Source organism: Leptonotus elevatus, chromosome 8 (assembly GCF_054856555.1).
Source record: "Leptonotus elevatus isolate MCC_2025b chromosome 8, RoL_Lele_1.0, whole genome shotgun sequence".
NCBI lineage: Eukaryota > Metazoa > Chordata > Actinopteri > Syngnathiformes > Syngnathidae > Leptonotus > Leptonotus elevatus.
Genome location: NC_141246.1, coordinates 17036313 through 17055369, shown reverse-complemented (window position 1 = coordinate 17055369; position 19057 = coordinate 17036313). Strand labels below are relative to the sequence as shown.

Sequence of the window (19057 nt, the reverse complement as noted above, 5' to 3'; positions counted from 1 at the left end):
AACGTTACTCAAATTGGAGAGCAAATCTTGTTCTGCAACACCCCCAAAAATGTTTTTTATTTTGACAAAACTCAAGATTCTTACTTCCTTACCACGAATATACAGCATTACATCAACCAGTGAAACGCATGGGACTTGAAAACCCGACAACCATTTAACAAATACTGTGTACAACTCACCTAAAGATATTTAAAGTAACATAGGTTTGCTTCGTTCAACGTTATGAGAAAAACTGCACCCTTGTGAGTCAACAAAATGGAGCCAGGCCGGTTTCAGGCTTTGTGAGAACAAGTTATTCACAAGCAGCAATAATCAGTCCCATTGCACAAACACATACAATTATCTCACAAGTGCAGGTTGACATACATACTTTTTATGGCAGACACAAACACTTCAGGAATACTTAATAGTATATACCATGTAAGAAAAGAACTCTTCGAATGGTTGTCAGAAACTTCATCCAATCCAGCTCTGTCTTTTTGTACATCAATAAGTAAATACAAATGTGTCATTATAAAAAAGAAAAAAAGAAGAAGACATATGTACAGTTTTGTTATCACAGTGTAATTGAGCCCTAAGGTCGTTCTCCTTTTCTTTTGTAGCCCTGGCGTTGTGACATCACAAAACAATAGAGGTGCATCTGTCGCTATCAGCCAACACCTGCAGAGACGATCCTACGTGGGAGAGGAGGAACTATTTCGTTAGACCCTCAAAATCAAGAGTTTGAATCAGCTTGGGGACATTTTTTTTGCAGCGACAACTCACCTTTGTGTAGTCCTTCGTTGGTCATGCGATTGATGTGGCGCGAGCTGCTCTCAGGAATGAGCCACTTCATCAGCGTGTTGACGCACGACTTCCTGTAGGAACTCCACACGCGCCCGCTGACGCAAGAGACGGGTGCAACACATATTGTCATCTAATCTCGTGTTAACAGACAACTTTTGTTTCTTAAAATTTGCCGACAATTCGAAAACAGGTTTCTAGTTAAAGTAAGCCTTTTTAAACAAAAAAGAAAACAATTTCATAGTTTTCCTACCTGGGCTGACCCTTGACCTCTGTAAGGTCACCAACGCCCACAGTGCTACACACACCCGTGTTAAGGTCCCAACTGACCTGCAGGTTCGAATGGTACGTGTTGGGCCTGACAAGAAGAAAAGCACACAAGTGTCAAAAAAGGAGTCCAAACTCGCTCTACTGGAGAAGAAGTCGCAAAAGTAAAAAGTACCTGCAATGCTCCGAGGGGGAGAAGGCCAGTAATAGCAGGCCGATGCTAATCATGACAGTGTTGGTCTCCGGACACACCTGACACGCACATACACAACCATTGTGACGCGCACATTTCAATTGAAATGTGCGCCGCAAACGACCGTGTTTCTCTACCTCTAATATGACCACATCGTAGTCGCTGAAAGAGCAGAACTGAGACGCCCATGCTGCGTCGTTCCTGATCACCTCATTAATGAGATACTCAAAGTCCAGAGTCAGCTGCTCTATGCAAACACTCTGCAAAGGAACACACACACACAACTACACGTTTTTGCCAGTGTGCATTCGATGTTCAAATTCAACAAGGAAACGGTGAGTAATTCTACAAAAACATAATTAATTGCAGCATCCATTCGTCTGGTTAGGTTTGTTTGTTCCTCCCAACGATCGGCGCTTATTGGTTTCGTCCTGCCTAAACAACGCCTGATTGGTCTTTAGGTCGGCTGCAAATGTATCAGCGTGAGCGGCACAAGACGTATTCTCCGCAGTTTGTGAACTCACAAATACCGCGAGAATTCATCTTGCAGAGCAAGGTTACAATATCGGCACCCAACCCTACTTGTGATATTTCCAGTATGTCGCTCACCTGTCCATCGTGTGGCTCACTGACCAGTCGCAGGCTCCGCCCTTTAAGATCGGTGACCGTGAACGGCAGCTGCACTTTATCGTCTTCGTAACCTTGATGCAAAAAATAATGAGCACATCTCAAAGACAAACGTTGAAGGTGTCCAGCTTAACTGAAACGGAAAAACTTTTAGTATGCAACTACCACTTAACTAAAATGCAGCAACAACACTTGACATGACCTTTGGCCACAACATTATGACCACTTTAAACTCCAGGCCTGATTGACAGAAAGTTGATTTAAAAAATAATAATAATAATAAAAAATAAAAATAAAAAACCTTCTGTTGAAAATAGCTATTGTTTAATGAACTGCAGAAACAATGACATAAATTAAAAAACAAATAAATAAGTCTGTTCGTTTATTGCATGTGACCTTGAAAGCAAGGTTCTTTTAGGTTAAGGTTATAAACCACCATTGCCTCCCACAAACACAATGCCATTAAAACAAGATTGGCAACCCCGACAAAAAATAAGTGCCCATCCAAAAATCGGTTTGACTTTGAGTGAGACGTTCATTGAACAAGCTCATTATTGTGGCTGTAGTTTTCAGAAGTTGTCAAACAAACCGTACTGCACTAAACGAATAACTCTCTGAGTGATCATCAATACTGAGACACAACAACACCGTTGGTTGCGTTGGTGTGCAGGTGGTCATAATGTTGCAGGTGTACGAACGACGTTTATCGTAGATCGTTGCTCTTTCACCTGCATCGCCTCCCGTATTCTGCTCCAATAAGCCCGGCTGGAGACAGTAGTGCAGACATGAGTAGTTGACATATCCGGGTTCACTGGGGTCAACCTCCTGAGATGCAGACGGGGTAGGAGGGGACGAAGGCGATGAAGACGAGGACACGGGTGACATCCTTCGTTCTGCTGACTGCATTAAACTATGGCCGGATGTCAACGTTTGTGGCGAACAAGTCCGGGTTTCTTTGGATGACGTTTTTGGACAATCCTGCTCCTCCTGCTGAGTGGTCACCACCAACGGGACTGATGGTTTCTCTTCTCCCTCTTTGTCCCCTCCGCCAGCGCCGCCTTGGGCCCGTCGGAAGAGGTCGGCTGCAAATTCTCGGGCTCGCACGGCGGCTTGGGATTGGCTGGAAGAAGGTTGGGCGGGGGTTAACATGCTCAGTGTTGGTTGCCTATCAGGAAATTCCTGAGGCAACGAGGAAGTTGAGGCGGCGGGAGAGGACAACGTGGACGCCTGACGTGACAACGCCGCTGTCTTTGTATAGAGAATTTGGGACGACGAACCAGCCTTGCCTGGAACAAACAAAGCCAATTAAGTGCAATTTAACATCTGATAACATACTGGGCATCAAGGGCAAAACATTCAGGGGTCTGCGACCAATTTGGGTGCCCAGGGGCCCTAATTTCTACCGACCGACGTGACCATTCTGTTGGCGTCGTCCCCGCGTTCAGCCACAGCTCGAGTCTTGCTAGCAGCCGTTACCGTGAGATGCAACAAAGTCAAATCTGCCATCATAACGTTTGCTCATTCGCGCCGTGATGGAAACTTCCAAATAAAAGCCTCACAATTAATCTTTTGCATGGACATTGATGCCTTAGTTGTCTTTTATTCTGAAGTGAGCAATTATTGCGGCTGCTAACTTGACTTTTCTCAGATTCCCGACAGTAACCAGTAAAGTCATTCCGAGGTTTATTGTATTTAAACTAGTCCAGACCAACTAAACAGTGTATTTCATATTTCTTTATTACTGTTTAACTGCTTGTTATCGCTGCCCGATGTTGACACTCTTGTAGCTGCTCACTGTGTTCGACTGTCAAGACACTCATGAGAAGTAGTTGTTGAGCCCCGCACGGCGCACACTGCTCGACAGTTCAGTTTAGTGTGCGGCCCACTTATGTAGCAACAACAGACTGTTTTGAGCAAACTTGCCTTTTGAAAGTGAGATTGTGCAGTTTTGTGTCATTTTACTGATAAGTCTGTTAATGTACATAGAAGTTATATACCAGGGTTCAGCGACCTTTACTGGCACAAGAGCCATTTGATGCCAAATAAATAACAAACAAAAATCTGTCTTGAGCCGCAAAACATTGTGATGAATGAAACTGTGTGTTATAACATACGCTATATCGACCCGTAATGTACTGAGGGCCCAAGAGCGAATTAGAGCTGCACCAGAACACAACAAATATGCAGCATCCAATTTGTCCACCTTTTTGTGATTTTTCATACACTTTTAGATTTTTGGGCTTTTCTGTCAAATTTCGGACTTTTTTTGTTTAGTTTTGTTTTTTTGCAACTCCAAAGACATTTTATGGTAATTTTTCTGCCTTTCTTACTTTGTTTTTGGACATTTTATTCTATCATTATTTATTTATTTAAAAAAAATTTTTTATTATTTAATTCTCTGACATTTTTTGTGGCAATTTCAGGGACATTTTATGCTAATTTCCTGCTCTTCCTCTCCCCTTTTGGACATTTTATGGTCACTTTTAAGACATTTATCTACCTTTCTTTTTTTTCTGACAACTTAAAAATGTGGACTTTGACTTTTTTGTTACATTTAATTATTCATTATTAATTTATTTAATCATGAGTTCATTTAAAGAATATTTTATCAAAAAAATAAAAATGCATACATAAAAAATATATATTAATTCCTACAAATTGTTTTTAGAGGGAGCTACATGTGCTTCCAGAGCCGCAGGTTGCAGACCCCTGGTATATATACCATATATGGGTTAGTTGAAATTGATCAGCAAATTTCAATTATTACCTTGGCAGAGAGAGATGCCACAAGCCACCAGAGAGTAGCTCGTATTTAACAGGATGACCTGGTCCTTTTTCAGCTGGAAAGCAGGCTGAAAAGTGGGAAAGGGGTACACCACCTGATATTTGCTGTTGAGGACATAGCCGTGCTCCAGGCACTCGCCACTTCCTGCAGAGAGCCACATGACAATTAGAGGTGATGGGCTTGAGGAAGCAAGGTCAGCGGAGTAGCATCGGCTTGTGTTTACCATTGCGCACGGATGTGCTCGAGGGAAGTGTGCAGCACTCAGCGCAAGGCTGAGGTGGAGGCATTGAAACAATGGTGATGTAGATGTCTCGGTAGTTCTCAGCGCTCATCAAGTTCATCAGGAGATAGCTGACAGGTTGCGCCACATAGGCAAACATGATTACAACAACATAATGGTAGAATATGCTAAATGATGCAAAAAATGTCTTACTTAAAACCAAAGATGACAATTTTAGACTGGTCATTTGGCCACCCGCACACAGTGAGGTAAAGATCATTGTAGATTTCCTCACCTGCAAACAGTCTCACATATTGGACCTAGAATGACAATACATACAATAGACAAAACATGTAAGTGTCACTTAATTCTGATCAAATTGTTATTTTTTAATTCTAATTAAATAGTACACTACCATGCAAAAGTTTTAAAGCTCCCAATAACTTTGTTTTAATTACTTTTCCCCCCACAGCAGTCAACATATGAACTATACTGCATATTTGCAAGCTCAACGCATTCAGACCCTGGCAAAATTTTGAGATAAATGTAATTTCATTTGCATTTGTTGACAGTGTGTTTGAGCTGGAAATATGGTCAGAATAACGGTAGACTACACATTAGACTATACAATGTGTATGAATTGGTTTACCTGTTTGAGTCGACTGTGGAGATTAAACTCCCACCAGTAAAGATGGTAGTTATAGAAAGAGAAATCATCATCCTCTCCACAGTCCCTGGTGTAGGACAAAACGTAGCGGCCACACTTGGTGAAGCCAAGAAAGATATGCCTGGAAGCAAACAGGCAATGACTGCATCACCGTAACACCGACTTTTTGTGGATCAACACTAATTTGCTTAAATTAAATCTTAGAAATGGCAACCAGTAGTGAGTCGGTGAAATAACAACTTACCCTGCTCTCAGGTATTCCTCACTGACAATGTTCTTTAATGGGACACATACTCGAGGAGGGAGCTTCCTGAACAGATGCTGTGAGAACTGCCCTGAAAGCTGCAACATTGAACAATGATATATAACAAACAAATGTGAGCTAGGGTGACACGATGCAAAATAATGTGTGACAATTCAGGAAAACGTTGGTTGATGTTTTATTTGCATACTATTCGGCTTTCAATTGTCACCCTAAGTAGATAAAGCTGAAACTATTTTTTTTCTTGTTACATTATTACTGACAATAAAGTCGAATCGAATGCAACTTAAAGGTTAAATAACAAACTGTTAAGCCTTAAAATACCCAATACCTAACAGCTAATATGCTAACTAACGAGTCCCAAGTATTTGTACACGTATTGTTGCCAACAAAACCAACTTAGAAACGCAATAACAAAGTGTAACGCAAAGGCCAAAAAAACGGAAAATGTGCTGCTGTTAGCCAACGAGCTAAGTTACAGCTACAAGTTGGTATCAGACGCTAATGAAAACAAGGAAGGCTCGCATCATATTACTCCAAAAACATTGCTGCCGTGCCTACAGTAAGGTGTTTTGAAAATGGCATTCATACCTGTCCTCGCACGAGAAGTTTTACGATATGGTCTTTGTGTCTTCTTTGTGTTTTGTGTTTGATATCCTTCTTCTCTGATTTCGAGCTGGGCGCCATCTCTGACAGAACTGTTGTTCGTGTTGAGCTCCGGACGCCGCTGATTGGCCAGCACTGCACCAGACCGACCAGGCCAGTTCTGAACCAAATTTAATTTCTTAATTACGTCCTCGATTTTCTATGTTTATTTGACACGATAGCTGCTCCCGCCTGAGATCTCTATACAGTGGAGGAGTCGAGTAAAACGCCAGAGAAGTAGGAGAAATGGGCAGAAATGAGACGTTCGCTTCTCCTGACGTCATTTTATGGAGACGTCAATTAAAGATGACGTCATATAAATCAGTTAAATCGTTGCCCTGGCAAGTGGTCCTCCCTGGCAGTCTGTAGGATTGTCGGCTTGTTCCTTAAAATATGAACATTGTTGTCATTTGCATCCCTTCACATTCTATTATAAAAATAAGTTAAAATAGGAGAGCAGAAAGAAAAATAAGCAGAAATACATACTGGAAGGGGGGTTGTTTTGTAGTATGGGAGCTAAAAGTATGTGAATCCATTGTAATTTCTGAACTTTCTGCATATATCAATCTGTCATAGGGGCAACACCAATGGTAGAGTGGTCGTCTCCCAACCCAGAGGTTGTGAGTTCAACCGCCCGCCGTTGTGACTATGACAAAGAAGTGCTCCTGATGCTACACCATCAGTAGGTGACTGCGATGTCAGTGTGAAGTGCTTTGAGGGCCCTAACGGGTAGAAAAGCGCTATACAAGTGAAATACCATATGTAGTCTGTTATAAATCACACACACACACAAAAGTTTACTTGAGCTAATACCAAACAATTGTTTTTTATTTAAAAATATATATAATTAAGTTGTAGTCTGCTGTGATTTTATTACCTTTAATATGTCTTAACTTTAGCATATTTACAGTGGGTGTACATATGTTAATATGCAAATTAGACTATTTTATTATTTCCAAACAAAACATTCTTACTAGGGGGCATTTTACCCCTCTACGCTACTTCAATAAACCTTGCTAAAGTAGGAACACGTAGAACAGTAGTTCCCCAAAGTTGTCACCTTGCAACCTGCATCTTCCTGTTGTTACAAAGTCGTGAGACTCATGACTCATTTGACAGAAGTTAAGAACAATGAAGCATGTTGTTTTGCAGTTAGCTTATTGCAGGTGAAACTATATGTACAGTATATTAAAATTTTAAACAGTTTCAAAGTTGTTTGACATACCGCCAAAAGCATATTGACGTCCGCTAACCAAAGGCTGCGCTTTACTGCATTTGTTTGCAGAGTAGCTAATAGCATAAGTGAGTAAACATTTGCTGACACTTATCTAGTGTTGTATGTTTTACTGTATGTGGGAACTTCCTACACCTTAATACTTGTGAAAAAAATCTGAATACAAATACACACATTGTGCTGTCCTCGTCCCAAGATTTGTGGAGATGTTATCGATCTGAATGTTTTATTTTTAAGTATTTAAAAACAAGCTGTAAAAAAATAACAAAATACAATGACAGAGCCTACTCGAACAAAAAGAAAGAAAAAAAATCATCCATCAATTAAGTTGTAGAAGTAATCAAAGGGAAGACACCCACACATGCACACACAATCAGCCAACATGAGCGAGTGCCAGTTTACAGCAAACCTGCACACACTCTCCTGTTGAATAGCATACAGACACGCACAATCCCCTTCTGAGAAAAAGAAAAATACAGTGAATGAAATTAAAAAAACAAAACAGGAATTGCAGGGTAGATTACAACTGCAATTTTAACACAGATACGTTTTAAATGACGTTTAAAAAGTACCAAAAAAGATTTTTTTTTAATCAATTCAAAATAAAGCATACTGTCACGTGAAACTCATTAACCTGAATGTGATTACTGTTGAGCTTCCAGAGTAAAGATACTCTTAATTTATAGTACACAGTTCTGAAAACACAGACTTATTACAAGGTGTGGATGAAGTAAAGAGCAAACAAATTCTTATCAAGGTAGTTAATTAGTGCGTTGTTTCAATGCATGAGCAAAACTTTTTCCCTTATTCCATTTTTGGGGAAAAAAACAAGTCAGTCAACTATCAAGTTTAAAAAGAACATTTTCAAATAAGAGGAGATGGCGCAATCATGATCTTGAATTGTTGAAGCCCAAAACAGCAGAAGTCCCAACCGCCAACAAAACCATCCATCCACACAAAACTTCATTACTGCGCCTGGAAAGAGAAGTAATAGATTCCATGTGAGATGGCAGTACTCTAACAAGCACTATTTTAAGGAATTACAATTCTTTCAATTTTCTCCCACCGGTGGCGCATTCTAAAGAGTGGCAGAGGGTACCTGCTGTCCTTGCTGTGGCGCAGCTGCTTGCCCAGGAGCCTGTCCTCCCTGCCCATAGTAGGCAGCTTGCTGTCTGTAATACTCTGCCCATGCCGCACTGTAATCCGGCTGCCCTCCAGGTGCTGCCCCTGCAGCTGGTGCCGCCGCAGTTCCCGGAGCAGCCACTGGCCCTCCTGCAGGCTGGACTGAAAAATTGATAGCACAAATGCACATGATTATAATACTTAATTTGACAAAATACCATTGTCATCCAAATGCTAGTTAACTATGTAATAAAAGTTCCTGCAGACTTACCCATGCCCATCTTCTTGTAGTATTCTTCCCAAGCCTTCGTGTAGTCTGGCTGACCCCCAGCAGTTTGAGCTGCTTGGTTCTGGTCCCCGGCTGCTCCAGGATCTGCTGGGCTCTGTGCTGGCATGCTGCCGCCTGGCTGCTGACCGTAGTACTGTGCATAGTAAGCTGCCCATGCTGCATTGGGGTCTGCTGCTGCCTTATCTGATGGTAGGGATTGGATGTGTCAGTTCTGTACATTGTAAAGAGGTTGTTTTTTTGTGTTTTTTTTTTTTTTTTTTTTTTGGGGCAACAGACCCGTTTTCACACAAATAAATATTTTTGATGAACGGGAATGGAAACATTGTTTTTTTAATTAAAATATAACTCAGCATTACGCTGAATTTAGCAGTAATTGTAATTAGCAGGAGCCCTTTGTTATTTGTTTGTTAGGGAAAAAGTATGATCTCGGCAGACTCGCATTTGTTGATGTCGGTGGCCATTGACATTTTCTTTGGAAAAAAACCCATCATCGCGGCGTTGTGTGTGCATATTTTAAGCAAAGCCTGGTTCACACGGCCGACTAAATAAAATTATCGTCCGACTACCAAACTGTGAAAGACCAACACACGTGACGAGAAAAAAAAACGCAGGAGTAACGTACCGTGTGTGGTGTGCAGCCACACGGAACAATCAACATCACACAAACCGATTTCATTCATGAAGGATTCCTGATTAGACGGGAAATCTCGCAAAACCTCTTGAGATTAAACGAGACAAGCATGGAGGACCAGTCGCGATACTTCCTGGTTTGTTTTCAGCAGAAAAAAGCGAGATAAAAAGAAAAGGCGTCATTTAAAGGAGTGTAAACAGCGCAAGTACTGACTTTTAGTTGCGGCATGACGGTTTTGATTTTGGATTCCCCACCGTCTTCCTCGCCGCCTCGCTTTCTGATTGGCTGCACGTCACCCATCAACTGGCTGCGTGCTCGTTTCTCCTCGGGGAAAACCACACACGGTGAGAAGTCGGGCCAAGACAATCCAACATGTTGAATATCCCCAATTTGAGATCGGAGCGGCCCAAACGACCTTCCGAGCGGCCGAGATCAGTCTGAACACACCACACACGGCAGGATTGTCTTAAGTTTATCTTTTGGATATCTGCGTGTCAATACGTTTGTCGGGAGGGGAGATTCAGGGCTAATTCTCCTGCCGTGTTAACCCGGTTTAAGACAGCTGAAATTGCCTCTTCTAATACTAAACGGTAGGCTCTTCTTCTGTGTCATTACGTATTTGCCCCTTAAGCCCTTTTCCAAAAAAAAAAGAGCTGCAAACACTTTTGTTTATTCAGTTTTGCTATCTTGTGATCTTAATTCTTTCCAAGAGAGATCACAAGCGAATTGACAGAGGACAGGCAGATGCACCAGATTTTCAAACTAAAATTTCTATCTGAATCTGATGATCAATAAAATATTTGATGTTCAGCCTGTCTGTGAATATCCGCTATTTAGGGACTTTGACACACAACCATTGATGTTGAGTACTCACTGGGGTCCTGCGGCCCTGGAGCCTGCCACTGCTGGTAGTTGTTCCCCCAACTCTGAGCACAGTACTGCGGACCACCTGGTGCACCACCACTGAAATGGCAGGACCGATAAATGTTTTTTAGCTCACCAGATAGTCCTAGTCCAGGGCTAAAAGTGAAAACAATTCCCACATTAAAGAGTTTACATACTGTGGAGCACCACCAGGAGGTCCAGCATTATAAGGGTTGGGGTTATAGGGGTTCATGGAACCCCCAGGGCCTCCTGGACCGGGACCACCACCCACAGGACATAACGGGGCCTGGATAAACAAGAAGTTTCCTTTATCAGTACACCCTTCAATGTGAGGCCATCCAGTGGTTGGAATACCAAGGAACACTTTAACGTACCTCAATCTTTTCTTCTATGAGTTGCTTTGCATAGTCTATCTGTTGCGGGGAACCTCTGATTGTGAACATTTTGTAATTTGGATCCCCATCCGGTAGCGGTTCACGCAACATCTCTACAAACGCACCAGTTTGTTGGTTAATGGCTTTGACATTTTCCCCACCTCTGCCAATCACAAGTCCACATTTGTGAGCAGGAACAGAGAACGTCATCTCTCCCCCGGGAGGACCCCAGTTCCCCTGGCCTCTACCGCGTCCCCGTCCTCCAGGTGGCATCCCAGCACCAGGGGGACCCTGTGGATCAAAAACTCTCAAGTCAAAATGTCATTGTCTAGTACACACAGCAGGAACAGCCAGTATTTATTTTTATTTTTATATATTATTAATTTTAAAGTTGAGATTTCAAGCATTCAAGGATCTTTTGTCATACCAACACACATTTCCACATGATATGGTACAAAATATGATATCAGATGTCCCGGGTTTGCCCATGCAGTAAATTCTAAGACTTGTGAAAATAGAAACAGAAAAACAAAATATGATTAAGAGATAAGGGAGATGCTTATTCAACATTTGAATGTGTAAAAAAAGTTTTGGAAGTTGAATAAATACCAAGTTTTGAAATCAATGTATAATTGTTTTTATTATAGTCGTGATTTCAATATCAAGTAATCAATATATCCTTAAAAAAGGGGTTATTTCAGCCTAGCGCAATACTTACCCCCTCACCGCCGTCATCTCTGGTACGGATACTCTGTAGCAGGTCTGTGATGATTGAGGCGGCATGTTGACACTGGTCAGGAGGACCCGTAATGTGAGCCATTTTTTCAGGACCGGTGCCATCATCTGAAAGGTCAGTGTATGAAATGTATAAAGTGCTGGATGTGTATTTAAACATCGATCCATCATCTGAACTGCTTATCCTCAAACAACAGTAAAGAAAAAAAGGACAAGGAAAACATCTTCAGGTATGCAACCTGGAAAAACATGCATGAATACATGCAAGGCACATTTGCAAAAGCACTCACCTGGTTTAAATTGTATCTTCACTCCAGCATCACTCTGGATCTTCTTGATCATCTCCCCACTTCTTCCAATTACGACCCCCACTGCATGGCGAGGAACAGCTACCTGTAAAATCCCAACAATGTCTCTGAAATGACTTGCATTGTGGTATTCAAGCACATTTCAAGATCAATTTGAGTCTTTTGTGCTTCAGCTGCTATGCAGCTATGAATAATCCAAACATGTACTGTATCCCTACTCAAAACTATTTTACTTTGTCACAGTAAAATAAACATAGCAGCAAGAGAAAGACTACATACGAGTGCGGTGAGGAACAGGTGCTATATGTTGCGAGAGACTTAGTTCACTTTCAAGCACTTCATCCAATTTTCCAGCCAAACCACACTTACGTCAACGCCGCTACCCCCACCCATTCTTGAGCCATATTCAGCCACTTCACCAAATTCTGTGTGATGCCGATCTCGGAGAATTTCATTAACCATCTCCTTAGCTTGCTGAAAAACAACAGACAACCAAATGAATGGAATGCAAAAACTCAAGGAACTGAAAGCATGTTTCTATGATCTCAAGGGACTTTCAAGTACCTGCACTTTGAATGGGTCTCCGATGATGCGCAGTGGTTTATCTACATTTGGCGGCTGGGTTCCATCTTGAATAAGGATCATTTTAACTCCAGCTCGTTCCTTCAAAATTTTAAAATAATGTTGGGGGATGCTTAGTTGAATAACTTGAGTGCAACTTCAGAATTAGAAATACCCTAATATTACACAATTTGCAAATCAACAAAAAGCTGTAAAGTTCTTGTGCTAAATAATTAAGTATCAACTTGTTTATGCTAGCTTCACATAGCTGCATATTTTCAACAAGCCTGAAGTCCTACTGTTGTTCTTATTCAACTTGGTGCAATCAGATTACCAGTTGGTCCCCTGAGGTAACACTGCTGTTGATTGGCACTTATGTTAGCATACATCATTACAAATTGAATCAGTATGCTCACACGACTAATTTGATACAGGAGAGGATTTAAAAAAAAAAAAAAAAAAAAAAAAAAAGCTTTTTAAAAAAGGTATTGTTTTTTGGGCACTTTGGTTTTCTGCTTTGGGCCCCTCATCTTTGGTTTTTCATTTCAGCCCATCACATGAATACTTCAAGCGGAATAACAATCACACATCTCAAAGTCCACTTGCAAAGTTCACAAATTGGCCCAAGGCAAGAGACTGGTATAGCAACAGCATGAAAGGGCTTCAAAGCATTTGTTGAGATACAAGCGCAGCTCGTAGCTTGTGCCCAGAAATGTGCATCGGTGCAGCGCGTAAGTGCCACATATTCCCATTTTGCGAGCAGCAGCTCGGAGCCGATTGTATGGCCTTTCACAAGTAGCATGCCGCTTCAGATTTGTAACCTTGGCGGGAGAGGAGTGAGACCGTGTTTAATGTGTGAGAGAGTAGATACAACAGAACCTGTGTTAGGAGCCCTGCAAAAAAAAAAAAAACTTTGGCAAATCATGTGATTGCGCTGTGTGGAATCACATTTTTTTTATTTTAAAATAAATAATCATTTAGCCCTACAAAAGAAAAAAAATAGGCCTTTTTGCAGAACATTTTTGCATGGAAAATCTGGTTTAAAAAGCCTTCAAATAAGAATAAAATCTAACTATTATTACTCATGTCGCCACAACAAAAAATTTGTTTCGTGTGCCACTACCCCTTCTCAAACAGGCCGACAAGAGTCAGTTAAAAGTATCCACCAATAAGCTCGCACAGGCCGAGGGGTTCTTCAAGTCAACGCATTACCGTGGCGTTCCAAACGGCGTCATTTGTCCTAAAAACTCAAATAGTGGAAATGGAACATTTGAGCAGCAGAGTTGGGAGGTAGAATAGTAATCAATACTTTTTTCCTGAATATTTGTTATGAAGAATGTGTTTTTTTAAGTTTGAAGTGATGAGTGCATGTTTAAAAAAGAAAAGAAAAAAGCGGCTACTTGCGACTTTGCTAATAAGAGACTCACGTGGAGACTGAGCAATATTTGCCATTTGTGAAAAAAATACAAAATTGACCAAACAATGATATTCAACATAATATAATGTTGTAACGTGGGATGCTTCATTTCATGTTCATAATCATTAATTTTCACAATCCCCACACTTCTTCAAATGAGATAAGTGCTTTTGATTTTACAAACCTGTAGCTGCTTAATGGTCTCTCCCCCTTTGCCTATAATAAGGCCAGCCTTGCCCGCAGGGATGACCATCTCCTGCATGGAACGCGTCTGCCCGTTGGGCGAATCATGTCCCCTTGATACAATTTCATCTATGAGCGCCTTTGCTCTCCTGAAACAAATAAAGGGAACATTTATGACCTGGTAAAAAAAAACTTTTGGAAAGGCTTCATGCACAGACAAAATACCCCGTTTTCACAAAATGAATTTAAATTGCTCTAATACGTATACCAAGCCAGTGCCTGGTCACCTAAAAGCACTACACACAGGCAAACCAACTAATTGTCCTTGCGTGCAGAGTCTTTTAATTGCACTTTCTACAGAGTATTTATGAGTTTAGGATTTTATATATGTAGGGCTGTCACTATTGAATCATTTTAGAAACTATCCCCAACAACTCTTTCATTGAATAATGGAGTAACAGGAAGAATCTAAACTCGCAACTCGCAAGCTAGCTGAGGTTTGTTGCCATGGTAGGCGGCAGGCAGGCGACATACACACATTAGTTGCAATGACTACTATTACTACTACTTTTTTTTCTTTCATTACTTTGACATTATTTTGGAAGTTGGCAAGTACTTTTGGTGCATCACCTACCACCACCATCTTTAGCATGTGGAATCCACCACAACAAGGACTATTTACAAAAGGAGTTAAAAAAAACAACCAGGATTTTACCTTTACCTACCCCAAAAAAAGCAACCTATACTCTGAAGCGACATATAAACCGTATGTTTTTCCATTTTTCATCATGATGCATGTTTTGACTGGTGGAACTTGTACTCCAGAGCTACTTATAGTCCCCCCCCAAAATACTGTATTTACAAACGTTAAGTCCCATGCCCACCCTTAATAAGATTTACCGGAACTCATAAATTCACAAGTTCTTCATAAAAATATTTCAAAAAGGTTCTAACTTATTATTTTGAAAGCATCTATATTGTTACTAAAAATCAAGCACTGCTTGTTCGTTAACGAATAAGCTATAAACAGTACACAATACATTAAACTAGTTATTTAAATAAAAATATCGCTCAATCTTGTGATTGCATCGGTACTCTGATTGGTTTATTTAAACTCGCTAATCGGCCCCAAAAATCCTGATCGTGTAAAGCCTAATGGAGGTTTTGAATCATGTAATCACCCTTCTCTCTACTTCTTTCACCAGAGCTGACCACTAATCTGATTCAACAGCATGAATGAAAACTGCTTGTATTTTAAACAGTAAGATTTGAATAGAATGGCTTGACATATGGGGGGAAAAGGTTAAAATATGAAGCTGAACTTACTGTATGGCATCAGGTGCCCCTGTTAAAGAAACGGTTCTTTCCGAAAGACCAGCACTGTCTGAAATAATATAGTAACGTTTGGGGGAAAAAATAAACAAATAGCAGAGAAGACCACAAAGTTGTCAATTGGTAATTGTGACGCTCACCGTGTGCAATCTGGACCTTGCAGCCAGAGTCCCGTTGAATTTTGTTTATGTGTTCACCGCCTCTGCCGATGACTAAAGTAAGAGTAGACAATTACGATTTTGGTTTTAACATTTGTAGGGCAGCACAGCTGTAACTTATTTTATAGGACTTGATAGGTATGAATGCACTTACTGAGACCAACCATGCCATCAGGCACCCTGCACTCCTCTGTTATTGTCATTGTGGAGGGCCTGACACTGAAAGCAGTAAAACAGGAAATTATATAGGCTCCATAACACACTACGTCACGGAGCTGCAAAAGAATTGGCGACGCAAACAAACTCATACCTCTGTTGAGCCAGGGCAGCCAGTTGAGCTCCGATGGCTGAAAGAGAAGGAGAAATATTTGAGTGGCTGGAAAGTGAGAGGATCCAGCAGTTGTGATGAATTAATGTGCATAATCAACGTACACAACGAAGAATCTCTTTCATTCTGTGATGCTACCTTCTTGGCATCTGGTTCATCTAAATAAAAGGAAATTGTAAGCCTATGACAATTACAGCAGTTTCAGGCAAAAAAGGCAATTTGAGCTGATTGTCAACCTGCTTCTTCGAGGGATCGTTTCTGTGCGGCGAATGGAAAACCCTCAGCTCCTCCATTGTTGCTCGCCATGTGACCGGTCTCACCACTGATTTTAGCAGCAATCTAGGAAAATGGAAAGAAAGACTCGCTTGAAGAAGGGTTGATATATTTTGTAGACTATAAAAACAAACGATCTGCGTTAAGATGAGTGCAAGAATGCATACCAACTTAGGACATTTGGTTCTTAGGCAATAAATAAAAACATTTACGGAAAAATAAAGCTTTAGAGCAGGCTGGATTTTATTTCATTAAATTGTATTGCTGAGTCAAGCCATTCGGCGAATTCTATGGGCATTGCATCGATCGGAACGAGACTGTTCAGGTTGTCTAGGAAGATGTCTTCTCATTCGAGCAGGCTTCATCAGTTCATGCTCAAAGGCAGTAAACAGAACATCTCTTGCAAAGCAATATGTCACAGAATAAAGTCCCGGAAGGGTGGCTTGGTTGTTGAATGGTTAGCAACAGTGGTAGCCTAACAGCTTCGAGGTAATCAGTTCGTCCTGCGAAAGTGCATGACCTCCCAATGCAAGCATGAGTTTTACCTGGGCACTCCAATTTCCTTCCACATTCCAAACAGATGCATGTTTGGTTAATTGTAAGACTCTAAATTACCCTTAGATGTGAATGTGTGAATGCTTGTTTGTCTGGCTTGCATCCAGTCTAGGGTGTACCTTGTCTCTCACCCGAGGTCAGCTGTGATACTCATGTATACCCATGACCTTAATGAGGATAAGCGGGACAGAAAATGGATAGATGGCAGGGTTTTTCCTGTGTACAAAATTCAGAGGCAGCCACCTCCACCTAATTTGCTTGCCACCTCCAGCCTGAGCCACTGATATCGCTCCAGCTCTGTTGATTGCAATGCATTTTAACTGCAGTTGCAGTGTTGCGCCATTATAGAGGCACTATATCAACAGCAGTTCACCAGAAAGACCTGAAGCAACAACCGAAGAAGAAACAGCTTTTTATTTTCTTCTTTTTTTCTAAACTTTAATGTACCGAACAAGAAACAGATCATGGAGCAACTGTTGCACATGCCCATTTCTTGGTTGTGAGACAGAGGTGGCGCGCTCCAGCCATCGTCATAAAAACACAGTATATACAATAAATACTAGTGTTTTACAACAACGCTGAACTATATTTACAATTTAATATGTACTAGTGGATGAATTTTTAATGATTGTAGTTAAAAATGGCAAAAATTAATGGCAACTTTGTATTCATATAATTTCTCATTTCTAGTCCCTGATCATAAAATGTCTGCAGGAGGGCGACCAATAATGGTATAGGTCACCACCGCGAGTACCGATACCTTAAAATAAGACTGGTATTGGCACCGATACCTGGTATCGGTAGTCACCCATCATAGTCAGGATGATACCACATCTGCCTCATTTTGAGCCAGGAAAAATCCTGCGAGGTCAGCTGGGATAGACTCATGTATGACCCTAATGAGGATAAGCGGGAAAGAAAATGGATAGATGGATAAACCCTAGTGTCTTCTAAGACAACCTGAACGGTCCAGTTACAACTGAATGAATGCCCTAAGAATACATGCAATGACCTACAATGAATATTCACTGCCTCATTTGGGAAATATTAGGTACATTAGAACACCTGCACTGTGGTTGCATTTGGACTAACTCCAAATTGTATCCATTTCTGTATGTTAGAAATTATCGGAATTATTATTTGACCTAACCTAATTAATTGCAGACAAAAATGTGCAACATAATTGCCTTCGATTTACCGGTACTTTTTTTTTCTCTTTGATAAATTCAGTTGGTCCTTAACTTCTCTGGAAAAATCAAGAAAACCCTCTAGGTTTTGAGACCGCAAATCTGACCAAAATAAGAAAAATAAATTACAATATAGTAGACGTCGTAGCCAGCGGTTATTTTGAATTCACCTGTGTAAATGTATAGTTAATTGTCACAATCCATTCGCAAATAGCAATCACACGATCGTGACGGTTAGCTTGAAGTCATTTCATTTAGTGGTTTTAACGGAATAATATACACATTCTTAGCCAAAATGACCAAATTAACCGGAAAGTCTACGTGGTCAGGATGAAACATGAAATGATAAAGCAGCAATGTTGGGATTCTGTAGTTCACAACGGACCTACTCAAAAGACAACAGTCCAAATAGCAATCTCGACTCAGCTCAGGTCTCAATACAATTGATGCCGTACAGCGAGATTCACTTGCCGGTAGCATACCGCTACAAGCTAGCTAGTCAACTGAAGCTAACGATAAGGATAATCGAGCTAGCTGCAACTGCCGAAGCTAAATGGCTCGACAGCTGCAATCTTCAGTGTGCCCTTACTACGATTTACCTGTCTGGCTCTTTCCATAGCGTCCGCAAAAGCATCTTTCTTCGCTCCAGCGCCGACGCCGTTAGTCGGCAAAGAGCCCAATTCGGACATGGTGGTCACAAGGAGGAGAAATGACACACGGGGGGCAGGCCGTGTGGCTTTGGCCGGGTCGGGCTGCGCAGAAGCGGGAAGGCCAAAGCTTGTGTTGAGCGAAATAAGAACGCCAATGTGAGGCAGATCGCTTACCACGCCGGCAAAGTTCCCTGCTTAAAATAACCAATCAATGTGCGTTACCCTTGGCCCTTCCCGCTCCGGCCTTTCTCATCCCCTTTCCTCTGTTTAGAGATCTAATGTTAACGGCTCAAAACTGCGTCACCTCCTGGTCTGGAGTAGAAGAACAAATATCACCCCCCCACCCCCAAGTCCCAACAAGAGAACGTCTTCCGTGACAATTTCCA

The 19057-nt window shown here is 41.2% G+C and overlaps 2 protein-coding genes across 3 annotated transcripts; both read right to left on the bottom strand.

The window, feature by feature from the left end:
- Positions 1–357: 357 nt before the first annotated feature.
- Positions 358–6723, bottom strand: dcaf15 (DDB1 and CUL4 associated factor 15). The gene is made up of 13 exons (XM_086081821.1): positions 6396–6723; positions 5787–5884; positions 5525–5663; positions 5089–5195; positions 4879–5006; positions 4638–4799; positions 2599–3156; positions 1853–1944; positions 1381–1503; positions 1226–1302; positions 1037–1141; positions 766–881; positions 358–674 (listed from the first exon to the last, which is right to left on the bottom strand). Exons 1-13 carry the CDS (start codon positions 6489–6491, stop codon positions 619–621), a joined length of 1857 nt encoding a protein of 618 aa, XP_085937947.1. The 5' UTR covers positions 6492–6723; the 3' UTR covers positions 358–618.
- A 1157-nt stretch (positions 6724–7880) lies between these two features.
- Positions 7881–18957, bottom strand: khsrp (KH-type splicing regulatory protein). 2 transcript variants are annotated; one of them, XM_086081819.1, is made up of 18 exons: positions 18621–18957; positions 16243–16345; positions 16111–16164; positions 15989–16025; positions 15833–15897; positions 15661–15732; positions 15515–15572; positions 14190–14337; positions 12592–12690; positions 12397–12501; positions 12010–12112; positions 11703–11827; positions 10985–11275; positions 10787–10896; positions 10600–10688; positions 9077–9277; positions 8783–8967; positions 7881–8658 (listed from the first exon to the last, which is right to left on the bottom strand). In XM_086081819.1, exons 1-18 carry the CDS (start codon positions 18708–18710, stop codon positions 8650–8652), a joined length of 1944 nt encoding a protein of 647 aa, XP_085937945.1. In that variant the 5' UTR covers positions 18711–18957; the 3' UTR covers positions 7881–8649. The 2 variants fall into 2 exon arrangements, with proteins under 2 accessions (XP_085937945.1, XP_085937946.1); XM_086081820.1 differs by lacking the exon at positions 16111–16164.
- Between the last annotated feature and the right edge of the window lie 100 nt (positions 18958–19057).